Here is a 22,692-nt window from a genome sequence, read left to right as displayed (position 1 = left end):
AGAAGGCTTTGAGGAAGGGGAAAGACGGTAGGACTCCTTCTTTTGAAGAGGAGAGGATGGCTCAGACGAAAATGAAGTCTGTAAGCCCTTTCCATGACGTAATTTCTGCCTCTTTCTCGATTTTTCTGTCTGGCCCAGGTCCTCAGATTTGGACCTTTTGTGTGGCCTCTCTGACCCACTTTCCTCACCTGAAGTACAGGATTTCACCTGTAACCATGTCAGGAGTCTACCCTCACGGTCTCTGAGGGTTTTTGTGGAGAAAGTACGACATATCTTGCAGTTTTTCACCTGATATTGTGGGTAGAGACAATACAAGCAGTCTTTATGTGGATCAGCCACATGGATCCTTTTCTTTCTACAGGTCTTGCAAGGGCGGAAAAGGCCTTTTCTAGAAGAATCCGACATTTTTTTAATTCTCTGAGAGAAAAAAGCTTCTGAAGAAGTAGAAAAGTGAGCAGAGCTCAGGGAGACTTCCTTCACACAACGTGCGGTTGAAAATCTGAGGGAAGGAGCTTCTCTGGAGAGTGTTCGAGAGGGTGCTGGTGCCTGATTGGTCATCAGGCAAGTTTGGGTCCTTTTCACAAAAGAACCTGGATAGGCTATATGAGTGATTGGTATTTCCATTATAGCCTATGGAAAAAAAAAAAATATTTGTTAATTATTGCTATTTTATGTACTGTGGGACTCCCACTTCAACGACGGGGATGATTCAAGCATGTGAATTTAGGAAATTAAACCAATACTGGATAACTGTAGTTACAGGTAAGTAACTTGTTTTCTTTCAGGGTTCAAGTCTCTCCACTGGTATCAACATACTGTTATACCATTCTTTGCATTTTCTATGTCACCATATGTATGCCTACATTTATTTTATGTTTTTGACCTATGTCTTTATATGGGTATCTACATCCGTATATACCTGAACTCTTTCTCTTAACTCCCCTGTATCAACCTCCTTTTTGTCCTGTCTGTGTGCAGGTCGGAATTTCGCAATTTGTCTTCTGCCCTCTTAATTTTTTCCACCATCTGTCGTGCACATGGTTCTCCTTGTGTTTTAAAAAAAAGAAAAAAATCTATCCATTTTGGTTCTGTTAAACTTCTCAACAGCTTCTCCGTTGGTGTTCCTGGAGTGGTGCTAACTGATTTTTGTCTTTTTTTTATTCCTACTAGCGTTCACTTTTCTATTTGTTGATGATTTTGCCTCTGCATCCAGATGAGGGCGATTGCAGGTACCACTCATCTTCTTTAGTTTTTCTCTATGACCTCCCGTCTTGGGTGTCACCTCCCATTTGCCTCAGTGTTTTTTGCAATAATCTTGCACGTAGAGGGAAGGATGGAAGTAATGACAAGAGCTGCTGACTGTGGAGCTGAGTAACTAGGTTCCAGTCTCGATATTAGCTCAACATCCTGTGATTAAGAGCAAATCCCTTATACCCCCTGTGCTGCCCACAAGTTACTGTGTCCTTGTGTAATATAACAGATGCTCATGTAAGCGCTCCAATACCTTCAGGTCAAGATCGCACTGCGTATATAAAACTGCAAATATGGAGCATGGGATCTCTGCATTGTCTATTAATAATTCATATAAAAAAACTAGGCTCTTGCCCTTTTACAGGTACAGCTCCTTTCTTAGAGCTACACCTGTTTATTTTCCTCTTAATTATTGTCTACAGTGGTCCTCTTTTCCATTGCCATGTGCTCCACTCCCTATGGCATTCCATGTCATCTTGCTGTTTTGTGGTCTTTCACTATTCTTCTTGTGGAACAAATGTTTTTTTATCCCCCTTGTCTCTATTGTGCCGGTCTTCTCTGCCTTCATATGGACTGGTTACTTCTTGTTAGACTTGAGAGGACTTTGTTCGCAGATTCACCTCCTGGGGTTATATTGCTTTGGTATCTATTCTAAGGTAAGGAATCTTTGGCTAGTTGTCTCTATCAGATTAACACATTGCTTACTTTAGGTGTAATGCCTTATCTGGTAGAGACATAGACTAGCCTCAGGTTCCGTACCAACCCACCCATCCTCCCCGTTCTGTGAACTACTTTATTTTGCCCCACTATCCCTTGCTTGGACTCATCCTACCAAGCATTTCCATTCAGTGGTGATGATTAAAAATTACATCTTTTTTCTTTTTTGGGCACACACTTCCATTGCCATTTTATATGGTGGCTCTGCGTTATTTAAGTATTCTAGTCACAGAAGAAACTGACATCAGTGCGTCGGAGGAGGGATTATATGGGCTCCATCAACGTAAGATCCGGTGAACGATGTTGATGAGTCGCACTGCGCCCTCTACTGACATGCAGGGGTACTGCTGAAAAATGTTCTGGTTCCAGTCTGGCACCTCGGCAGAATTCTAATGTAAGAAATCTGCTGCTAGTCTAAGTCTCTACCAGATAAGGCGTTACTGAAGGTAAGTATCTTGTTCTTTAGTTTAGCTCTATAGTCTATGTACAAAATATACACAATAGAATTGTAATGTATTCACTAAGAGTGTTCTGCATACTTTACCACTTGTCACCAGTGTTTTTCATAGGACAGCTTCTTCAGTGAGCCTTTTCATTAATTTAACGGATAGAACCTGATTCAGTTCAGCAATAAGCCAAGTGTGAAAATTAGATTAGGGTGCTGAACATCAATGTGCTGGTTTGGGAGCTGCATTATAGCAAATAGAAGGTACGAGATTTAGAGCAGGATCTCAGTGCTTCCCACCTGCTAGACTTGATTAGATGTATTTTTGTTTGTGTTTCTGAAGTATACAGCACTCAGTCATCTGAGTGATAAGTGAATGCTTTACAAATTCTTAAAGAAAGAAATTCATGAAAGCTCTTTGAGATGAAATACCATGATAAGAAATCAACAGTTCTTCTTAAGCCTTGTACAATTTTCTTCTGCTTAATTGGTGCTCCTCACAGCGTGCTTGTTTTTCTGTCACTTTTAGGCATTTGTTATAGTGGAAAACTGTTTGCAACAACGTTTGAGTCTCTGTATTTATGTTTTCAGGCTGTGCTTTATGTATTTGGTGGAATGTTAGACTCTGGATTCACACAAGGAAAGACACCTCTCTGGCTGTATAATATTGGTATGATGTTTCATCCTTTGGTTATAATCTAATTCTTCTGCACGACATGTATAACACTAACACTGTTTACATTTTTTATCCCGCTTCGTAGGATAGTCAAAAACACTGAATAGTTTTGTGCTGCATCCATGGGACTGGAGCGCATATATCTATATCTCTATGTCTGTATATAGAGAGCGAAATATGATCTACTGGTCACCAGTAGGTAGTTACAGTTATGACCATGTTTCCATAGAAAAGGCATTTTTTGACCTGCCTAAATCTTTGGCGCCGTTCGACAAATCCTCTCAAATTTTCTTTTTTTAAATGTGACAGTGATTCTTGTTGCACATGGTAAGTTTCGGGGTGATCTGTCAAGCAGGGGCTGAGAAAAAGGGGGGAAGGGGTGTTAAAAAACAAAAAAGTGTGTGTTTCCCATGTTAATTCCCAGAGGAGTTTTGAACACGACTACTGCCTGAACGACCAGATGGATTACACCAAATTTGCTGAAAGGGTAGTTGTTGGAAGACAGATTACGCTTTCAGTTATGTGGTGTAAATCCGTTCAGTAGTTTAAAAGAAATGAAAGGAAATCACAATTTGTATACCTAGGGCTGTGGTTTCTTCACAACAACTTTGCGAAGAATAAGAGCTCGAGCACAGAGCTGCAGAGCTGTGATTGGCTGCCAACACTTCAAACCAGGAACTGTTGGCAGCCATCTTGGAACTAAGTAGAGTTCCAGAAAAAAAAAATATAAGACAAAGGGCCAGGGTAGAGTCACCCTGAACCCGTAGCTCTGGTGCTGGGGACCTTGCCAGGGCAAAAAAGCACTGTTAAAAAAATGTTTGCTGCAAATTTGCAACAGGCTGCCTCCCCCGCTTGTTTTTGTGAAGCCCCCGGTGGGCCAGGCCCCAGGGGCCTGCATCTACCAGTGCCTCCTTTTGAATACAGGTACAGAATCTTTCATTGCTCCCTTTGTGCGTTGATGCTCTGTCAAAAACAAATACACTTGTGTGTGACTGCAGCATTTTATACCTAGAGCAGCTTACTGTACTCTGCAGCGACAGAACATTGCAGCTGTTCCTGTCACTTTCTGTGCTTTTATATTGCCATTTTGCTGACACTTATACGTTCTGTGCATTTATTTACCTAATGCTGTACCTTTACCCACTTCCCCTTCTAAATCAAAATGTCTGCTCCAGACCTCAACACAAGCTATTTCTCAGTATGTAAAAAAAACGAGCGACTTGGGACTGAAGACTTTCAGTTATCAACACAGATTGACACAAAGGTAAAATAAACAACTGCTTCTACCCTTATGGTCTTACAAAAGTGCTTCATAAAAGAAGTACACAACTGCAAATATTGAAGTGCTCATACACCATGAAAGCTCTGCAATCTGTATGGCTGTCTTCAGTCTCAATCACAAGAACTATGAGCAGTTAGTATGACTAATTAGGAAAAAGGGAATACAAAACCAGTTGTATGAATACGACTTATTGTTTTACAGCTGGCATTTCATGGTTATGGCATCACAGGGGCGACTTTCTCAAGACAGTTCCAAGTATGAGTTGAACGCCCATCTGTTGCATAGTCACCATAATAAATGTGTCTAGATATACTCGAAATGTCTGATAGAGGCGTCGCTGGCTCTAAAAAGCTCTAAAATGTTAAACTTACTAATTTTTCCAACAAAAAGGTTCACTATTTATGTATTTATTTCAAATACTCACATGCGAAAGAGTAAAAGATTAGATTAAATAGTGTCATTTTACTTATTTTCCCTGTATTTGAGGAGGCAAAATGAGAATACCAGATTAGAGGATAATATAATTTGTAACAACTTTTCTCCGTTTAAGGCCATGATTAAATGAAGCAATCAAAATCTATTGCTGTTTGTTCTACATGGAAACATGCAATTTGACTTTGTCGAATACAGAATTGAATTGGATCAGGAAACTTTTCCAGCAGTACCTCTCACGCTGGTAGGTGGCGCCATGTGGTTCCACACCGATGCTGTTCCGCTCAGGAAATTACATGGGGAGCCCATATTCGCCACTCCCATGAGATGGTGTCCGTTCTTTTGTGTACACAGCACCAGGTGCGTATCTGGAGATACCTCTTTTCTCTTTGAGACCTCCTTTTACAGTGTGCAAGGGAAATACGACCTTGCAGAACGACAGGTGTCAAACCCTGTAGGGACTGTCCCTAATTAATGCCTGCTGAACCTCATCAGGCTTGCCTGGGTGAAGTCACAACTCTAAATCTTACAGTGATTACATGTCAATGAACCCAAAGGTCATATCGGACCACAAAGTGAAACTCTTGTGTTGCCTAGTGCTGGAATATTCCTTGTCGAGAAAAGCACAAATCCAAAGGTCATTCTTGATCCTATTCCCAGTCCAGAAGTTTAGGAATCTGTCCCGAGGTAGTTTGTCATCACAATCCAAATCTTCGTGTATATTGAAGAAAAACCATTAAACATTTAAGCAAGATTCTGCTCCTTCCCACCACTTACACTCCTTAGAAGGCACAGGGGGTCATCTTTCTTCACGATCTTGCTCCCAAAGCTGGTGGACTCCACAGCCTATCCAGCTACTAGTCCTGGCACAGCGAGAGGTTCTGGGGCACTCTGCGACACCGACACATATCAAAGAGTTCTACAAGGCCATGATCCGACTCTTTGTATCTTTCCGACTCTCTCTGGTGCACCTGCGGGCCCAATGGAGCTGAGAGGACCTCCATCTGGGATACTGCCTGTAGGCTCAAACCTACTTAAACCCCCCCTCACCTCCAACTCTTTTACCCTTCTTCTGAGAGCTTATTGGTTCAGGAGTTTACTCGTTGCCCCAACTGCCACCCCCTTCTGATAGAAAGTCAAAACAATTGAAGATCTTTGTGCAGAGGGTATTTTCTTCCACCAGTTTTACCCTCTGGTCCATCAATGCCTGTAGCCTACTAGTCCACTATTCTCACGCTCTTTGGGATTTGGTGGCTCAAGTCCCTCACAGATGCCCTGGAAGACTATTGACCAGTTCTGACCCAAGTTATACTGGGTGATTGTGATGAGGTCAAATTCACAATTCATTGTGGCCTGGACACCACCAATTCCATCGAGAGATCCATTGGCACCAGTGTCTCCTTTCTTCCCCATGCTTTGCAGAGGTCAACAGGTTTTTCACACAGTGTCCACTCATTCTTTATGGACAAGCCCTTTGACGTATCTCTGCGTTTTGGGGAGAATCAGGTACCACTCTGGAGTGATTCAAAGAGAGCAGGGCTACAGTACACTCCCAAAGCTTATCTGCCTCACCTCGCCAGCCACATCAGACGTACTGTTCATTTCGCAGTTTCGGCAGAGGCACCCCATACCGCCAGCCACTGCAGCCTCAGTTGGTGCCTAGCAAATTTGTGGCTGAGGCACCCACTGACCCCATAGTTGGACTAACCAAGCCTGTCCGCCTACTGATACCCATGGTGGTCCAACCTGCCAAACCTCTTTAGCATGCCATCAGTGACGTGACGTTAGAATCCAACGATTCTTTCTGGGATGGGGGCAATAACATTGGTCAGGTGGATACTGCAGCTTGTCAAGAAGCGATACACCCTACCCTTCATAGCCGCTCTGCTACACGTTCTATCAACCCCAGACTGACTGACGGAGGGTCATTTGACCACAGCCTAAGGTGGGAAGTGCAAGCTCTGTTGGCCAAAGGGGCTATCGAGAGCGCCAGAAGTGGGCTGTGATTGATACCCCTACTACTTCCTGCTGCCAAAAAGACAGAGGCCTTATTCCTATCTTTAGACTTGCTCCCTCACCACCTTCCTCTGAAAGGACAAATTCAGAATGGTCACCCTCGCACAAGTCTTGTCCATCCTGGAGACAGGAGACTGGATGGTGGCGTTGGATGCAAAGGATGTCTATTTCCATATTCCCTTCCTGCAGGCCCATCAGTGCTACCTGCACTTCATTGTGGGACAGGAGCATTTTCAGTTCATGGTGCTCACCTTTGCTTTCACCAGCACTCCTCTGGTGTTTACAAAAGGATAGCGGTGGAAGCATGACACCTTTTGGAGGTAGGGGTTCCAGTCTTCCCCTACCTCAGCGATTGGCTGTTGAAGGTGGACTTTCTCCAGGCAGTTGTCAACCACCTCTAGATCACAGCAAACTGTGTGTCATCTTTGGGTTCCTCTCTCAGTGAGGTGAAGTCACACCTGACTACTCATAAGCTCCTTTCATTGGAATCATTCTGGACAGGGTTAAGGTTTGTGCCTTTCCCCTAGAAAGTTAAGTTCAGGTCATTTATGTATGCATTCTGATCTTTCTGACTCAGTACTGGATCTCAGTGAGATTGACTCTGAAGCTTCCGTGATTGATGTCCTTCTGCATCTTGCTGGTGCAGCATGCAAGGTAGCATACATGGGCTCTGCAGTGTGATCTTTAGTCTCAGTGGGCCCAACATCAAGAGGACCTCTCCGGCCATGTCTAAATTTTGGAGTCCACTGCAAAGATCTACATTTGTCTTTACTGGGCTGTGATTAGGCCTGCAATGGATACTTCTCCCTACCCAGAGCTGACAGTGGTGACCCATGCGTCACTCCTGGGTTGAAGTAGCCACCTGGGAGAGGTGGGGATTAGTGGTCTCTGGTCGTTGGCAGAGTCTTGTCTCCACATCAACCTTCTGGAGATTTTGGCCATTTGTTTGGCGTTGAAGATTTCCTTACATTCTTTAAGGTGAGATTGGTACATGTGCTTATGGACAACACCACTGCCATGTAGTATTGCAACAAACAAGGTGGGGTGGAGACACGGACCCTGTGTCAGAAATCCCAGCTCCTCTGGAAATGGCTAAACCGTCAAGGCATTTTCCAAGTGACAGACTACCGAGCAGACTTCTTAGGTGCAAGGAATGATGAACTCAACTATTGATGCATAGTGAAGCACAAATTTTTGTTGCTGCCAAAGGGGTACAGGGTATCTTTGTGAATCGATATAACCGTGACGATATATTTACCATTGCCTACAACATGCAATATAAGCAGCTCTGCATGTTGGTGTTTCTGAGGCGTCTCTTGCTTAGTGACTTGTTCTGGCAAGAGTGGAACTTGGGACTCCTGAATGTCATACCGTCAATACCTCTTCTGCCCTACATTCTAAAGAAAATCAGGATCGACAGGGCGCAAGACCTCATAATAGCCACAGGTTAGGCTCAGAGAGTATCGTATCCAAACCTCCTGGGCATGGGCATCTGTCCTTGGATCAGATTGCCCCTCTGGGAAGAGCTGCTTTTGCAGCAACTGAGCAGGATTTCTTCACTCGGACCTCCACAATCTCCAAATTTTATGCGTGGAGATTGTTTGGCGACACTTGAACAACTTCGACCTTCCCCCGGAGGTGGTTGATGTAATCTTGGCAACCAGATATCCCTCACTGAAAGCTTTATGTTCGGTGGCATGTGTAGCTGCAGATACACATGCTGTGCACAGTCCGCCGTCTGGTGTTGGGCTTGGAGTGTTACAAATAGTTTTTCTTCGAAGAAGTATTTTCGAGTCACGAGACCGAGGGACTCCTCCCACTTCGGTTCCATTGCGTCGACTCCATCTTAGATTGTTTTTTTCCCGCCATCGGGTTCGGACGTGTTCCTTTTCGCTCCGTGTTTCGGGTCGGAAAGTTAGTCAGAATCTCGGAAAAATTCATCGGTATTGTTTCGTTCGGTATCGGGTTAGTTAGAACAAATCGACACCGAATCTTGAAGAGCTCCGGTAGCCCTTCGGGGTAATTTCGATCCCCCGTGGGGCCTGGTCGGCCCGACCGCGTGCAACTTCGAGACTGATGGAACAGACCCCGTTCCGATTCTGTCCTAAATGCCATAATAAATATCCTTATACGGAATCAACATTTGGTCTGTAACTTGTGCCTGTCCCCCGAGCACAAGGAGGATACGTGCGAAGCCTGTCACGCGTTTCGGTCGAGAAAAACGCTCAGAGACCGAAGAGCCAGGAGGTTGCAGATGGCGTCCACGCCGACAGGACAACAACGGTTCGAGGAGGAGGAAGAAGAAACTTTCTCCATTCACGAGTCGGATTCCGAAGAATTCGACATCGAAGAAACGCCAACCGTGAGTAAGACGTCAAAACAAAAAGCTCACGAAAAGACTGACAAACCCCAGGGGACGCCACCGCCAACAGGCCATGGCTTAACCCGAAAAGTAGGTGACCGTCCATCGGCACCGAAAAAGGGCGAGCTGGTGTCGAAGTCATCCGACTCCGGTCGAGATACAGGCACGCAGCAATCTCGGGACCGAGAGAGTGGCGCAGAAAAAATTCGGCACCGAGACAGCGGCACCGAAGTTGGTCGGCAAAGAGAGGGCACGACGCTGAAAAGAAAAAAGATCTTGTCGGAGCCGAAAAAATCCAGAGACACGGTTTCGGTGCCGAAACATCCGGCAACCGAACCGAAAACTGGTTCCTACTCAGAGGAACAAGGACTGTCCTCTCAACTAAAAAAACACAGGTTTGAGGAGGAATTACAAACAATAGAGCCAGATCACACGCAAAAGCGGCTCTTTATTCAAAAAGATACAGGGAAGATCAGCACTCTTCCCCCAATCAAAAGGAAAAGGAAACTTGACTTCCAACAAGGAGACAAGCAACCACAAGCAAAGGTGGTAAAGAAGGTAACTCCACCACCCTCTCCACCACCATCAACTCATGCATCACCGGCACAAACTCCACCATTAACACACTCACCAGCTCACACCACAATGAGCCAGGATGATCCAGATGCATGGGACCTCTACGACGCTCCAGTATCGTACAATATCCCAGAGTCGTACCCAACTAAACCGTCACCACCGGAGGACAGTACATCATATGCACAGGTGGTCGCTAGGGCAGCCGAATTCCATAATGTATCACTACATTCAGAACCGATCGAGGACGACTTCCTCTTTAACACCCTGTCCTCCACCCATAGCCATTACCAAAGCCTTCCCATGCTCCCAGGAATGCTAAGGCACGCGAAACAAATATTTCAGGAGCCAGTTAAAGGCAGAGCCATAACTCCAAGGGTGGAGAAAAAATATAAGGCACCACCAACAGACCCTATATTTATTACAACACAGCTGACACCGGACTCTGTAGTTGTGGGGGCAGCTCGTAAGAGAGCCAACTCGCATACATCAGGCGACGCACCACCTCCGGACAAGGAGAGCCGCAAATTTGATGCAGCGGGAAAAAGGGTTGCAGCACAAGCAGCAAATCAGTGGCGTATCACCAATTCGCAGGCACTCTTAGCGAGATACGACAGGGCTGATTGGGATGAAATGCAACATTTCATCGAACACCTACCCAAAGAGTTCCAAAAACGAGCGCAACAGGTGGTGGAAGAGGGACAAAGTATCTCGAACAATCAGATACGGTCTTCCATGGATGCAGCAGATACAGCTGCAAGGACAATAAACACTGCAGTCACAATAAGGAGGCACGCATGGCTGCGCACATCTGGGTTCAAACCTGAAATCCAACAGGCTGTGCTCAATATGCCGTTTAATGAACAGCAATTGTTTGGGCCGGAGGTGGACACTGCCATTGAAAAACTAAAAAAGGACACCGATACAGCCAAAGCCATGGGCGCACTCTACTTCCCGCAGACCAGAGGCACATTTCGGAGGACACCTTTTAGGGGAGGGTTTCGAGGTCAACCCACAGAAACCAACACTTCACAAACAAGACCACCTACCTACCAGGGTCAATTTCAAAGGGGAGGTTTTCGGGGGCAATATAGAGGAGGCCAATTCCCAAGAAGTCGGGGAAAATTTCAAGGTCCCAAAACCCCTCAAAATAAACAGTGACTCACAAGTCACACAACCCCATCACACAACACCAGTGGGGGGAAGACTAAGCCAATTCTACAAATCTTGGGAAGAAATAACGACAGACACTTGGGTCTTAGCAATTATCCAACATGGTTATTGCATAGAATTTCACACATTCCCTCCAAACGTCCCACCGAAAACACGCAATATGTCAAAACAGCATATAGATCTTCTAGGACTAGAAGTTCAAGCATTACTACAAAAGGACGCAATAGAACTAGTACCAAGCCCACAGAAAAACACAGGGGTTTACTCACTGTACTTTCTAATACCAAAGAAGGACAAAACTCTGAGACCAATACTAGATCTCAGAATACTAAATACCTACATCAAGTCAGACCACTTTCACATGGTCACATTACAAGACGTAATCCCACTGCTCAAACAGCAAGACTACATGACAACGTTAGACCTAAAGGATGCGTATTTCCACATACCAATACATCCTTCACACCGGAAATACCTAAGGTTCGTATTCAAAGGAATACATTACCAATTCAAGGTGTTACCATTCGGAATAACAACTGCGCCAAGAGTCTTTACAAAATGCCTAGCAGTAGTAGCTGCACATATCAGAAGGCAGCAAATACACGTGTTCCCTTATTTAGACGACTGGTTAATCAAGACAAACACGCTAACAAGATGTTCACGTCACACAAAGTATGTCATACAGACCCTTCACAAGCTGGGTTTCTCCATCAACTATGCAAAGTCACACCTTTTGCCGTGCCAAACACAGCAATACTTAGGAGCGACAATCAACACAACAGAAGGGATAGCCACTCCAAGTCCACAAAGGGTTCAAACATTTCACAAGGTGATACAGGCCATGTATCCAACACAAAAGATACATGCAAAAATGGTACTAAAACTCCTAGGCATGATGTCCTCATGCATAGCCATTGTCCCAAACGCAAGATTGCACATGCAGCCCTTACAACAATGCCTAGCATCACAATGGTCACATCCACAGGGTCAACTTCTAGATCTGGTGTTGATAGACCGCCAAACATACATCTCGCTTCTATGGTGGAACAGTACAAATTTAAACAAAGGGCGGCCTTTCCAAGACCCATTGCCAAGATACGTTATAACAACGGATGCTTCCATGACAGGGTGGGGAGCACACCTCAATCAACACAGCATCCAAGGACAATGGGACATACATCAAAGAAAATTTCACATAAATCACTTAGAACTGTTAGCAGTATTTCTAGCGTTGAAAGCATTCCAACCCATGATAACCCACAAATACATTCTTGTCAAAACAGACAACATGACGACAATGTATTATTTAAACAAACAGGGGGGGACACACTCGACACAGTTGTGTCTCCTAACACAAAAAATATGGCATTGGGCAATTCACAACCACATTCGCCTAATAGCACAATTTATTCCAGGGATCCAGAACCAGCTAGCATACAATCTCTCTCGGGATCACCAACAAGTCCACGAATGGGAAATTCACCCCCAAATACTGAACACTTACTTTCAAATTTGGGGAACACCTCAAATAGATCTATTTGCAACAAAAGAAAACGCAAAATGCCAAAACTTCGCATCCAGGTACCCACACCAGCAATCCCAAGGCAATCCTCTATGGATGAATTGGTCAGGGATATTTGCGTACGCTTTTCCCCCTCTCCCTCTCCTTCCATATCTAGTAAACAGATTGAGTCAAAACAAACTCAAACTCATACTAATAGCACCAACATGGGCAAGACAACCTTGGTATACGACACTACTAGACCTGTCAGTAGTACCTCATGTCAAACTACCCAACAGACCAGATCTGTTAACACAACACAAACAACAGATCAGGCATCCAAACCCAGCATCGCTGAATCTAGCAATTTGGCTCCTGAAATCCTAGAATTTGGACACTTAGATCTCACACAAGAGTGTATGGAGGTCATAAAACAAGCTAGAAAACCTTCCACTAGACACTGCTATGCAAGTAAATGGAAAAGATTTGTTTGTTACTGCCATAATAATCAAATTCAACCATTGCATGCATCTCCAAAAGATGTAGTAGGATATTTACTACATTTGCAAAAATCCAATCTAGCTTTCTCTTCCATAAAGATACATCTCACCGCTATATCTGCTTACCTGCAGATTACTCATTCAACTTCCCTATTTAGAATACCTGTCATTAAAGCGTTTATGGAAGGCCTAAAGAGAATTATACCACCAAGGACACCACCTGTTCCTTCATGGAACCTCAACATTGTCTTAACAAGGCTCATGGGTCCACCTTTCGAACCCATGCATTCTTGTGAAATGCAATTCTTAACGTGGAAAGTTGCATTTCTCATTGCAATCACATCTCTAAGAAGAGTAAGTGAAATTCAGGCGTTTACCATACAAGAACCATTTATTCAAATACACAAGAATAAGGTAGTTCTAAGAACAAATCCAAAATTCTTACCAAAGGTTATCTCACCGTTCCACTTAAATCAAACAGTAGAATTACCAGTGTTCTTCCCACAGCCAGATTCAATAGCTGAAAGAGCACTACATACATTAGACATCAAGAGAGCACTAATGTACTACATTGACAGAACAAAACTAATTAGGAAGACAAAACAACTATTTATTGCCTTTCAAAAACCTCATACAGGAAATCCAATTTCAAAACAAGGTATTGCCACATGGATAGTTAGGTGCATCCAAACCTGCTATCTTAAAGCAAAGAGAGAGCTGCCTATTACACCAAAGGCACACTCAACCAGAAAGAAAGGTGCTACCATGGCCTTTCTAGGAAATATTCCAATGAACGAAATATGTAAGGCAGCAACATGGTCTACTCCTCATACATTTACTAAGCACTACTGTGTAGATGTGTTATCTGTACAGCAAGCCACAGTAGGTCAAGCTGTACTAAGAACTTTATTTCAAACTACTTCCACTCCTACAGGCTGAACCACCGCTTTTGGGGAGATAACTGCTTACTAGTCTCTGCACAGCATGTGTATCTGCAGCTACACATGCCACCGAACGGAAAATGTCACTTACCCAGTGTACATCTGTTCGTGGCATTAGTCGCTGCAGATTCACATGCGCCCACCCGCCTCCCCGGAAGCCTGTAGCCGTTTGGAAGTACATCTTGAACATTTGTACATTTGTAAATATATTACATTAAACCTTCATTTTGTACATACGTATTCATTCCATTGCATGGGCACTATTATTAGCATACACAACTCCTACCTCACCCTCTGCGGGGAAAACAATCTAAGATGGAGTCGACGCCCATGCGCAATGGAACCGAAGTGGGAGGAGTCCCTCGGTCTCGTGACTCGAAAAGACTTCTTCGAAGAAAAACAACTTGTAACACTCCGAGCCCAACACCAGACGGCGGACTGTGCACAGCATGTGAATCTGCAGCGACTAATGCCACGAACAGATGTACACTGGGTAAGTGACATTTTCCATACCTGTCATTGGGCCAGAGTTTAGGCTTGGTGTGGCACGTGGCAGATAGACCCTAAACTGGTAAAGTTATCTGATGTTTTGTTGTTTGTGTTGCACTTGCCTGGCAAAGAACACTGAGCTTTTAGATCAATTATACCAGAGAACTCAGGGTGGACAAACAGCTCTATGTGGAGTTTAGTGGATAGAAAAAAGGCAAGGCCATGCAGAAGTGGAACATCTCCAGCTGGATTGTGGTATACATTTGGAATCTACTACACAATGGCCAAGAATCAGTCTCTAGAAGGAATTCAAGCTTATTCCCCATCCAGAACCTAGGCTGATGCCACAGTGTTGGCATTTAGTGTTTCTGTCCTGGACATCTGCCAGGCAGCTATGTGGGCGTCACTCAGTTAGTTCACAAAACATACTACTGTGTGGATAGCCAGGTTTGCCAAGAGCTGCTTGGTCCTCCAAGGGTTTTTCCATCAAGCCCATTCACAGACAATCTTCCAGATAGGTACTGCTTTGGTATCTACTCAGAAGGTGAGAAAAGTTACTTACCTTCGGTAACGCTGTTTCTTTTAGATTCTCTGTTCCTCACTGACCCTCACATCCTCCCGTTTTGTGAATTAGACTCTGTTCAGTAATAAGATTCCATGTCTGACAATCTGCACACTGGTTACTGCCAATTTGCTTTTGGGGTTCTGCGTCTGGGGACACAGTTTCGAAAGCAATTTATGTCAGTGAGCAGGAGTGGCACATATAAATATCCCGCACTTAATTTCCGGAGCAAAACATCTATATGGAGCTTTACTGCACCACCTACTGGTGCACAGAGGTACTGCTGGAAAAGTTTTCAGATCCAGTCAGACGGCTAGGGAATGTTCAAAAGTTGAACATTGCCCCTTCAGAACCTCTTGGAATTCAGGTGAGTGGCACAGCCTTGAACATTGACAGACATTTCACCAGGCACACATCTCTCCCATCGAGTGCCCTGAACAGGACCACAAATCTGTCACCCTCATCAATTTTATACCCTCTATGGCAAAATTGAACCCCAGGGCCACCGAGGTCATCGCTCCCCTAGCAAAGCCAGATTAGGAAGTGGAGTACAGCTGCCCTCTCAATCTCTTTCGTAGTTGTGGCACAGTCTCCCAGACGTGTTTCTTGCAAGCAGGCAATCGATATCTCTTACGTCTTCATGTATGCATAAACTCTACATGTTTTTTCCAGGCAGCCCAGTCCTCTGACAGTCCGTGTCAACCGTGCCACTTTTTTACCTTTCCTCATATTTTCTGTCCCTCACAGTCCTTTTCCTGCTGCCTGGCCCACACCCCTGCTAGTCACATGAAGCTTCAACATGTGTATAGCAAATCAGTAGCAGTTCTGACTTCCCCAAAACAATAAACAAAATACATTATAAAGAACCCACTGTAGACAGCTGGCCTTTTATGTATTTTTGCCAATGTAAGGACACACCATGCAAAAAGTCTGGACCAGTGGTTCCCAGCCTGTGGTCAAGGGACCCTTGGGGGTCCGCGAAGCCTCCTCAGGGGGTCAGTGACTGCTTTGAAAATTAACTAATATTAACAGATTAATAACATTTATATAAATAAAGGGGCTAAATGTACAATTGAACATTTTAAGAAGTACTGTAAATGTCAAGAAATTTGAAACTGAATGCTAAAAATTAAATTAGTATCCTCAAATTGATTCATGGGAGCAGTGGAGATGCATCAAACAGAATATAGTATGGAAGATGTGTGGCTTCAGTTCAATTTAGAAAAGCTATAACCATCCTAATAAAATATATATATTTTTAAATTTTATTTGTTTGCAAATTAAATAAAATGTGTTATCATTTGTGTATGTGTTTGATGAAATATTTGTTTTGTAGTTTTGTGTATTGTTTTACGGTTCAAATCATTAACAATGTTTAGGCCTGGGTCCCTGGCTTCCAGTAAGGACTCAGTGGGAGGGTCCCTGAATTTCAATTATGATTCAGGGGGTTCCCCAGGTTCCAGTAATGACAATGTGGGGGTCCACAGAATTCAAAAAGTTGGGAACCCCTGGTCCAGGCGACCCCTATTTGGTTTACCGGGCTTACTTTAATAATCCCAAGTGCTCTATTAGCGGTAGTGTGGTCGAGCAGTTTAGGCTTATCAGAGGGGTGTGTTAACCATTTATTTCACACACACAGTCAGTAAGTGGTACACACACTAAAAAGGAAACCAGAGACCAGGTATTTTCAGAGTAATTGATTTTGCACGTAAACACAAATAAAACTCAAATAATGGTTTTGAGGTGGTAGCCTCAAATGTGGCAATGTTATCTTATGGGAGGAAAGACATATACTGCAAAAAGACACTTGTAGTTGAGGATTGGGGTGCCCTTTAGAACTTAAGGTGCTAGGGGGTCAAGGTACAAAGAATCCAGTTTAAATTTACCTGCCCTGGCGTGCCCAGGTGTAGAGGAGATGGACGGATTGGTAGCCTCGAGCGCTACACTGTTGAAGGCCGTGGGAACTGCAAACATAGACTGCAAGGGAGGATGTGGGGACAAGTCTGGCAGAACCCAAAGTTGGGGGCTTTGGCTCATAAGGGTCTCTAGAGTAAGGGGGCACAGTCGGTAGTTGGGGACCCGGGCTGTGGGGTTTGGGTGCACAGGTGTTTGACCGGCTGGCCCCTTGAGTTGGAGGCTCTCAAGCTTCTTGGTCTGACCTGCAGAGACGGAAGCAAACATAACAGCAGGGCCACGCTTAATATGAGCCCAGTCGGTCTTGAAGTCACTCGTCGGGTGGGTCATTTTTGGCAGTGGTTGTGTCCTGTGTAAACAGGCTTTGGTAGCTGCAAGGGCTCTGGTACTCAGGGTATTGGTGCGGGGGCGGGGCTTTTGGAGAGTCTAGCATCTCGAAAGTCATTTGTGGTTGAGAGATGGGTCTGACCTCCTAGGGCCACAAAAACCTCTTCCTAGTGTGACACTTCCCCGGTGGGCCCGCAAATCGTTGTACCGGGCAGATGCGGTTGGTGCCTGCAGATGCATGGGATGGCTCCACCACCCCAAGAGAGATGCTGGATGATTAACAAAGTGCTGGACAGTCATCCAAGGGCTTTGGAGGATGCACAATTTTGGATGAGTCGGGTCTGTGCAGTTTTAGAGGTACCAGCAACAGGGCAGGATTTTACACCAAGTCCAGTGTTAGTCCTCAGTTCTCTTGTGTACTGCTCTCCTTTGTCTTCTGTTCTCAGGTAGTCGAGTCTGTTGATCTGGTGTTGAGGGGGTCCTCTAAATACTCAATTTAGGGACGTTAAGGGGAGTGTAGGGTGGTAGCCAATGGGCTACTTACCTCTGGGGTGTGGGGAGTGCGAAAAGCCCTGACCCAGAGTTTTCTGTTTTCACCAAAAACAAGATGGTGAAACCCTTCCTGGGAGGTGCACTTTAGGTAGCCCACCTTAGGAGTGGGACTAGCCTAGAAGTGCAACACACCTCCTGAATATCTAATTTTGTGGCTGCTTTGGTGCCAAATGGGCCTCAGGGGTAGGGTGTAGCATTCCCCAGGTCTGGGGGGGGAAGTGATGGTTGCATATCAAAAGCGGCAGATGCTTTGAAGTCTGTCCTTGATATGCTAAATTACCAGCCGTCCTCCTGGAAGAGGTGTGATCATGTTCTTCTGGAGCACACATGTTTTCTGGCCTCTGAGAGCATGGGCTCTCACCTGTAGGTAGTCAGAAATCTGTCTGTGGTGGCAGGCTGGACAGTACATGCACACTGTGGGACTAATAGGTTTTCAGGGGGCACCTCCAGGGTTCCCTAAGGGTGCGTGTCATCATAAATCTGATACTGGCATCAGTATGGAATTATTAAGACAAGGTGTTTCATACCAAACACCAGTATTTTCAGTGAAGCCATCATGTTCATTGAACACTTGCAATATCTAGCAATGGAACTAGGCATCACAGGGGTACATCTGCTCATACTGATGTGCCCTCACATTTAGTATATTACACCCTGCCTTAGGAGTCTAAGGCCTGCTGTAGGGGTGACTTACATATATTACACGCAGTGGGTACAGCATTGCACACACAGTATGTGCAATATTATGTTTTCAAAATGGTTTGCACCATTTCACAGTGCACTGTGTGCTCGCTCAATAGTACAAAAAAAAAAAAATTGGACAGTCTTTTGGGCCCTAGCATGCTAACTATCAAGTCTTCCAGAAATAACTGTGCAGAGTGCCCCTCCACCTTACCCCCAACCCCTATAAAGCACAGATTATTTCTCCATGATCTCCCTTTTGAATCTTTTGCCCTTTCCTCCAGCTGTGACATTGTTTTGGGCAGAATTGTTACTGTCCACACCTCCTGCTTTACTGTAGATAATGTCTCCTTCGCTGCAGGCACCCTGTAAGCTACTTTATGGGGTCCGCAATCAAGAGGTTTAAATCAGTCGCCACAGAGTTGTTTTTTCGCCACCAGCTCCTCTCGGGATCCCTGTATTGCTACCATCAGGTCTGCCATCGTCTGGGCCCCCTCCATTGTGTCTCCGCATTTGCCCCACCCTTGTCCGTCTGCCATTTCATTTGGTTGGAGCTTAGGAATATAGTTAACAATTTTCTTTGTGCTAGCGTAGCAGTTTTGTCTTTTCTTATATTGTCTTGGGTGAGTCAGTGTACTGATCAGATGTTCCCAGTTGTGATCTATATAGCTCTCAGAAGTCCGAGTTGTGCTCTCTGCTGCAGGCAGTCAAGCGTTGGTTTACCAGAGGAGGCGCTGGGGTCTCCCACAGCCACCTTTTAGTTCTCAAACAGGACTATTGTCTCGAATTTCAGGCCTCCACTCTGGTCCCCAGTCACCATTCACCTTCTTACTCACCAAGCTCGCTGTGGCCATGCATCGAGTCCATGTCCACCAGTTGCCAGTGGTGTCTAATCTTGCACCTTAAGCCGCAACAGTCTCTGGCGGCACCATGCCTCAGGGGCCCCCGCTACGGCCTGTATTGTTTTCTCTGGAGCCCTTTTTTCGTTAGGCGTCCTTGAGGGCTTCAGTGACATGTTTCTCTCTGCCTCAGCCTTGCCATCTGCTGCTTCTCCATCCCTCTTGTTGGGACCTCAGTGCTCAGGCAACACCACCCCTAGCAGTCTCCAGGCCCGCAGCACCTCTGGAGCATGTGACGTGGTCATTAGGCCTTCCGAAGAGCCCTTGTGTTAGGCCTCTGTCGCTTCCTCCTCATCTTCATTGCATGCAGCACTGGTATCTCCTGCGGTCTGGGACTCAGCCCTTGGTCAGCACTACAGTGCTGGAGCAAGTTTCTGGCAGGTCTTCTCCTATGGACCCACCCAGAGGGCCCTTGTCAGTAGTGTCTCAAGGGCTCCCTCTCACTCCGCAGCGCAGCCCCTGGTTCCAGCAGCAACACCCAGAGGGTCTCTGATCCTCTGATCCCTCCCCAGCTATCCAGACCCCAGTCGGGGGACTCACTCCTCACTCAGTGCCCACTGATGGGTCCCGTGAGGTGGCAGGCTTTCTAGGGCCATTTCAGCTAATCGGCCGGCCTCATGGGCTTATGAATAATTTCTGAGGCAAAGGTTCCCCCACAGCATTTTCTATCAGTTTTGCGTTGCCTTAAGTCTGTGGCAACTCTCCGAGCCATTCGGTGTGATGGTAGCAGTTGTTTACTGACATCAGTATTCGCTGTTGCAGAAAGGATTGTTTGTCGGTGAGAAGTCCGCAAGGAGTGACTAATCGCCCATCTTGTGTGGCCACGCGCCACCGGAAGCCATGTTATACACTGTCAAGGGTACCCTTTGTATCATACACAGGCAACGTACAGGTAATTTAGGTTAAATATGCCAATGAGGAATATGCCAATATGACCATGTATGAAGGTGGACCACATGCACTTTACTACTCGTTAGCAGAGTGAAAAGGGCCGAAAGTTCTAAAGTCCCAAAAATATAGGTTCCAGGAAAAGGCAAAAAAATACCAGGTGAGAGAAGACTGATTTCCCAGAGCACTCCACAAGAGATATGGGTGTATCAGCATACCTATACTCAGGAGTGCTCATTGGGGATATCTGTGATGCAGCTTCATGAAGAAACCAACACACCTTCACTCAGCACTGCAGCTTGGATCCAATGGAAGACAGAGTTCTAGTAAAGGGACAAAAGCTGCTTCTTTATCTCTTCAGATAAGGCAAACCCTCTTATTTTTTTCCCCACCATTTACAATGGTGATTTAATAAACTATGATACAACTTGCTACTCTGATTCAAGGAGCCCACAAGAGAACCATTGCTAGAGAAGAAAACAGTCACTTACTTGTAACTACAGGTTTGGTTGTATGTGTGGCTGTAGATACACATGCTCTGCATACTTCTGCCATCTACTATTGGGTCTAGATGTTTACATGCTGTTTTTCTCTGAAGAAACTCTTGGAGTCGTGAGGTAAAGTGACCCTTCCTCTTGGTGATAGTGTGCATGGGCATCGCCTCCATTGTTAGATTGTTTTCTTTCCGCTATCAGGTTCCGACGTGTTCTTGGTGCTCCAGTTTGAAATTGTTTCGGGCTCCCCTCTGAACATTTTATGTTTCCATACTCATCAGTATTGTTTTCATTTGTGTTCTACCAACGTACATCGAGAACAGAAGAAAACTCTTTGTCAGTTCGACGACTTTTTATCCTGGCCTTCGGAACTTGCCTGTTCGGTCTTCGACATCTTATTTCACATCCGTCAGTACAAACAAACAATGTGCTGCTAATGGAACAGACACCATTTAGAATTTATCCCCGTTGCCATGCTAAATACCCCCATGCAGACCTTCATTCGGTTTGTAACCTCTGCTTATCTATGGACCACGTCAAGAAGAGTTGTGAGGTTTGTTGATCATTTTGATAGAAGAAAGCGCTGAGGGATCGTCGAGCACTCAGGAAAGAAATGCAGCGCAAGGAATTGGAGGAGACATGTGACATCTTTGGTCTCCAAGATATCCAACTGCAGGAAGAGCTGCACGAGGCTTTGGCAGCTGAGAAAGATTCATTTTCTATCCCAGACTCTGAGTCGATCCCTGAAGCAGAGGTGAGCGTGCACATGCAGGATGTTCCACCGGCGCAACGTGCAGCAAGTACAAAGGCCCCTACCCTGCCCATCAAAAGACATTCAGCACCGACCGAACATACAGCTTCTGGGCCACCACTACCAACTGGCCATGGAAGGCACCAATCACTTGCAAAGGATGCCTCCGACTCCGCACCGAAAGCTACGCTGAAAACTCTTGCCACTCACCAGGCCCGAACGGTTTCGGGACCAACTTCGATATCTGGCTCTTTGGTACTGACCACTTCGGCACTGACCATATCAGCACCAAAATGGAAACCCACTTCGATATCAAAAAGTTTGGCTCCTGCATCGAAACAAACTGCTTCTGAACCAGATCCTATTCTATAGACTATGGCAGAGAAACTCGATTCAAAACAAAAGACTCTTCGTATTTAACCGAGTACTGGTCGATCATTGCTTAATCTATGAAGCAGACAACCACGCAAACTTAAGGTCAGTCTTCAGTAGAGGAGGATATTACTTTTCCACTGCCTCACAAAAAGAAAAAAAAAGGACATTGCCACCAGTTCTATTTCTCCTCCTACCCCATCCTCTCCTCCACCCACTTCGCCACACCACTCTTCAACTACTATAGAAGATATTGTTGAGACAACTCCACAAGGTTCTCCACAACCTTAGATATGGGGGAAAAAGGGGATGATGATGATATTCATACACAACAGACAGTAGTTCCTTGGGATACCTATGATGGTGACACTGACCCGAATGTATATCTGGCTAAACCTTCTCCACCAGATGACACAACATCTTTTAATCAGTTGGTAGTTAAGTCCCATTACACAAGGACTCCATAGAAGAAGATTTTCTATTCAACACCCTTTCCTCCACCACTCGAGCATGCCAGTATCTGCCCATGTTGAAGGGAATGATCTGTCATGCAAACAATATTTTTAAAGATCCTGTCCATGCAAGAATAATTTCTCCCAGAATCGAGAAAAAAATATAAGGCAGCTCCATCTGGTCATGCATATATTAGAGGTCACATTCCATCAGATTCCATACTGGTATCAAACACTTGGAAGGGAGTGAATTCACAAACCACAGCAGAAACACCTCCACCTCATAAAGAATCAAAGTTAATTGATGCATCAGGTACAAGGGTGGGTGGTACATGCAGCTAATCACTGGAGGATTGCTAACACCCAAGGGTTATTAGGTAGATATGACAGAGCACACAAGCAGCTTGGGATGAGATATATGATCTCATTCAACATCTTCCAG

General features: G+C 45.1%; 1 protein-coding gene across 2 annotated transcripts in view; it reads left to right on the top strand.

Moving 5' to 3' along the window:
* LOC138285093 (leucine-zipper-like transcriptional regulator 1) overlaps window positions 1-22,692 on the top strand; it is a 360,497-nt gene that overhangs the window by 126,816 nt on the left and 210,989 nt on the right. For both annotated transcript variants that reach the window (XM_069224618.1, XM_069224619.1), the window contains exon 4: window positions 3,005-3,083. In XM_069224618.1, the coding sequence (XP_069080719.1) occupies window positions 3,005-3,083 (79 nt within the window). The remainder of the gene's footprint in view (window positions 1-3,004; window positions 3,084-22,692) is intronic.

The sequence above is a fragment of the Pleurodeles waltl genome, chromosome 3_1 (genome assembly GCF_031143425.1).
Source record: "Pleurodeles waltl isolate 20211129_DDA chromosome 3_1, aPleWal1.hap1.20221129, whole genome shotgun sequence".
NCBI classification, from domain to species: domain Eukaryota; kingdom Metazoa; phylum Chordata; class Amphibia; order Caudata; family Salamandridae; genus Pleurodeles; species Pleurodeles waltl.
Note: the sequence above shows the minus strand (reverse complement) of the source record. Positions and strands in the feature narration are given on the sequence as shown.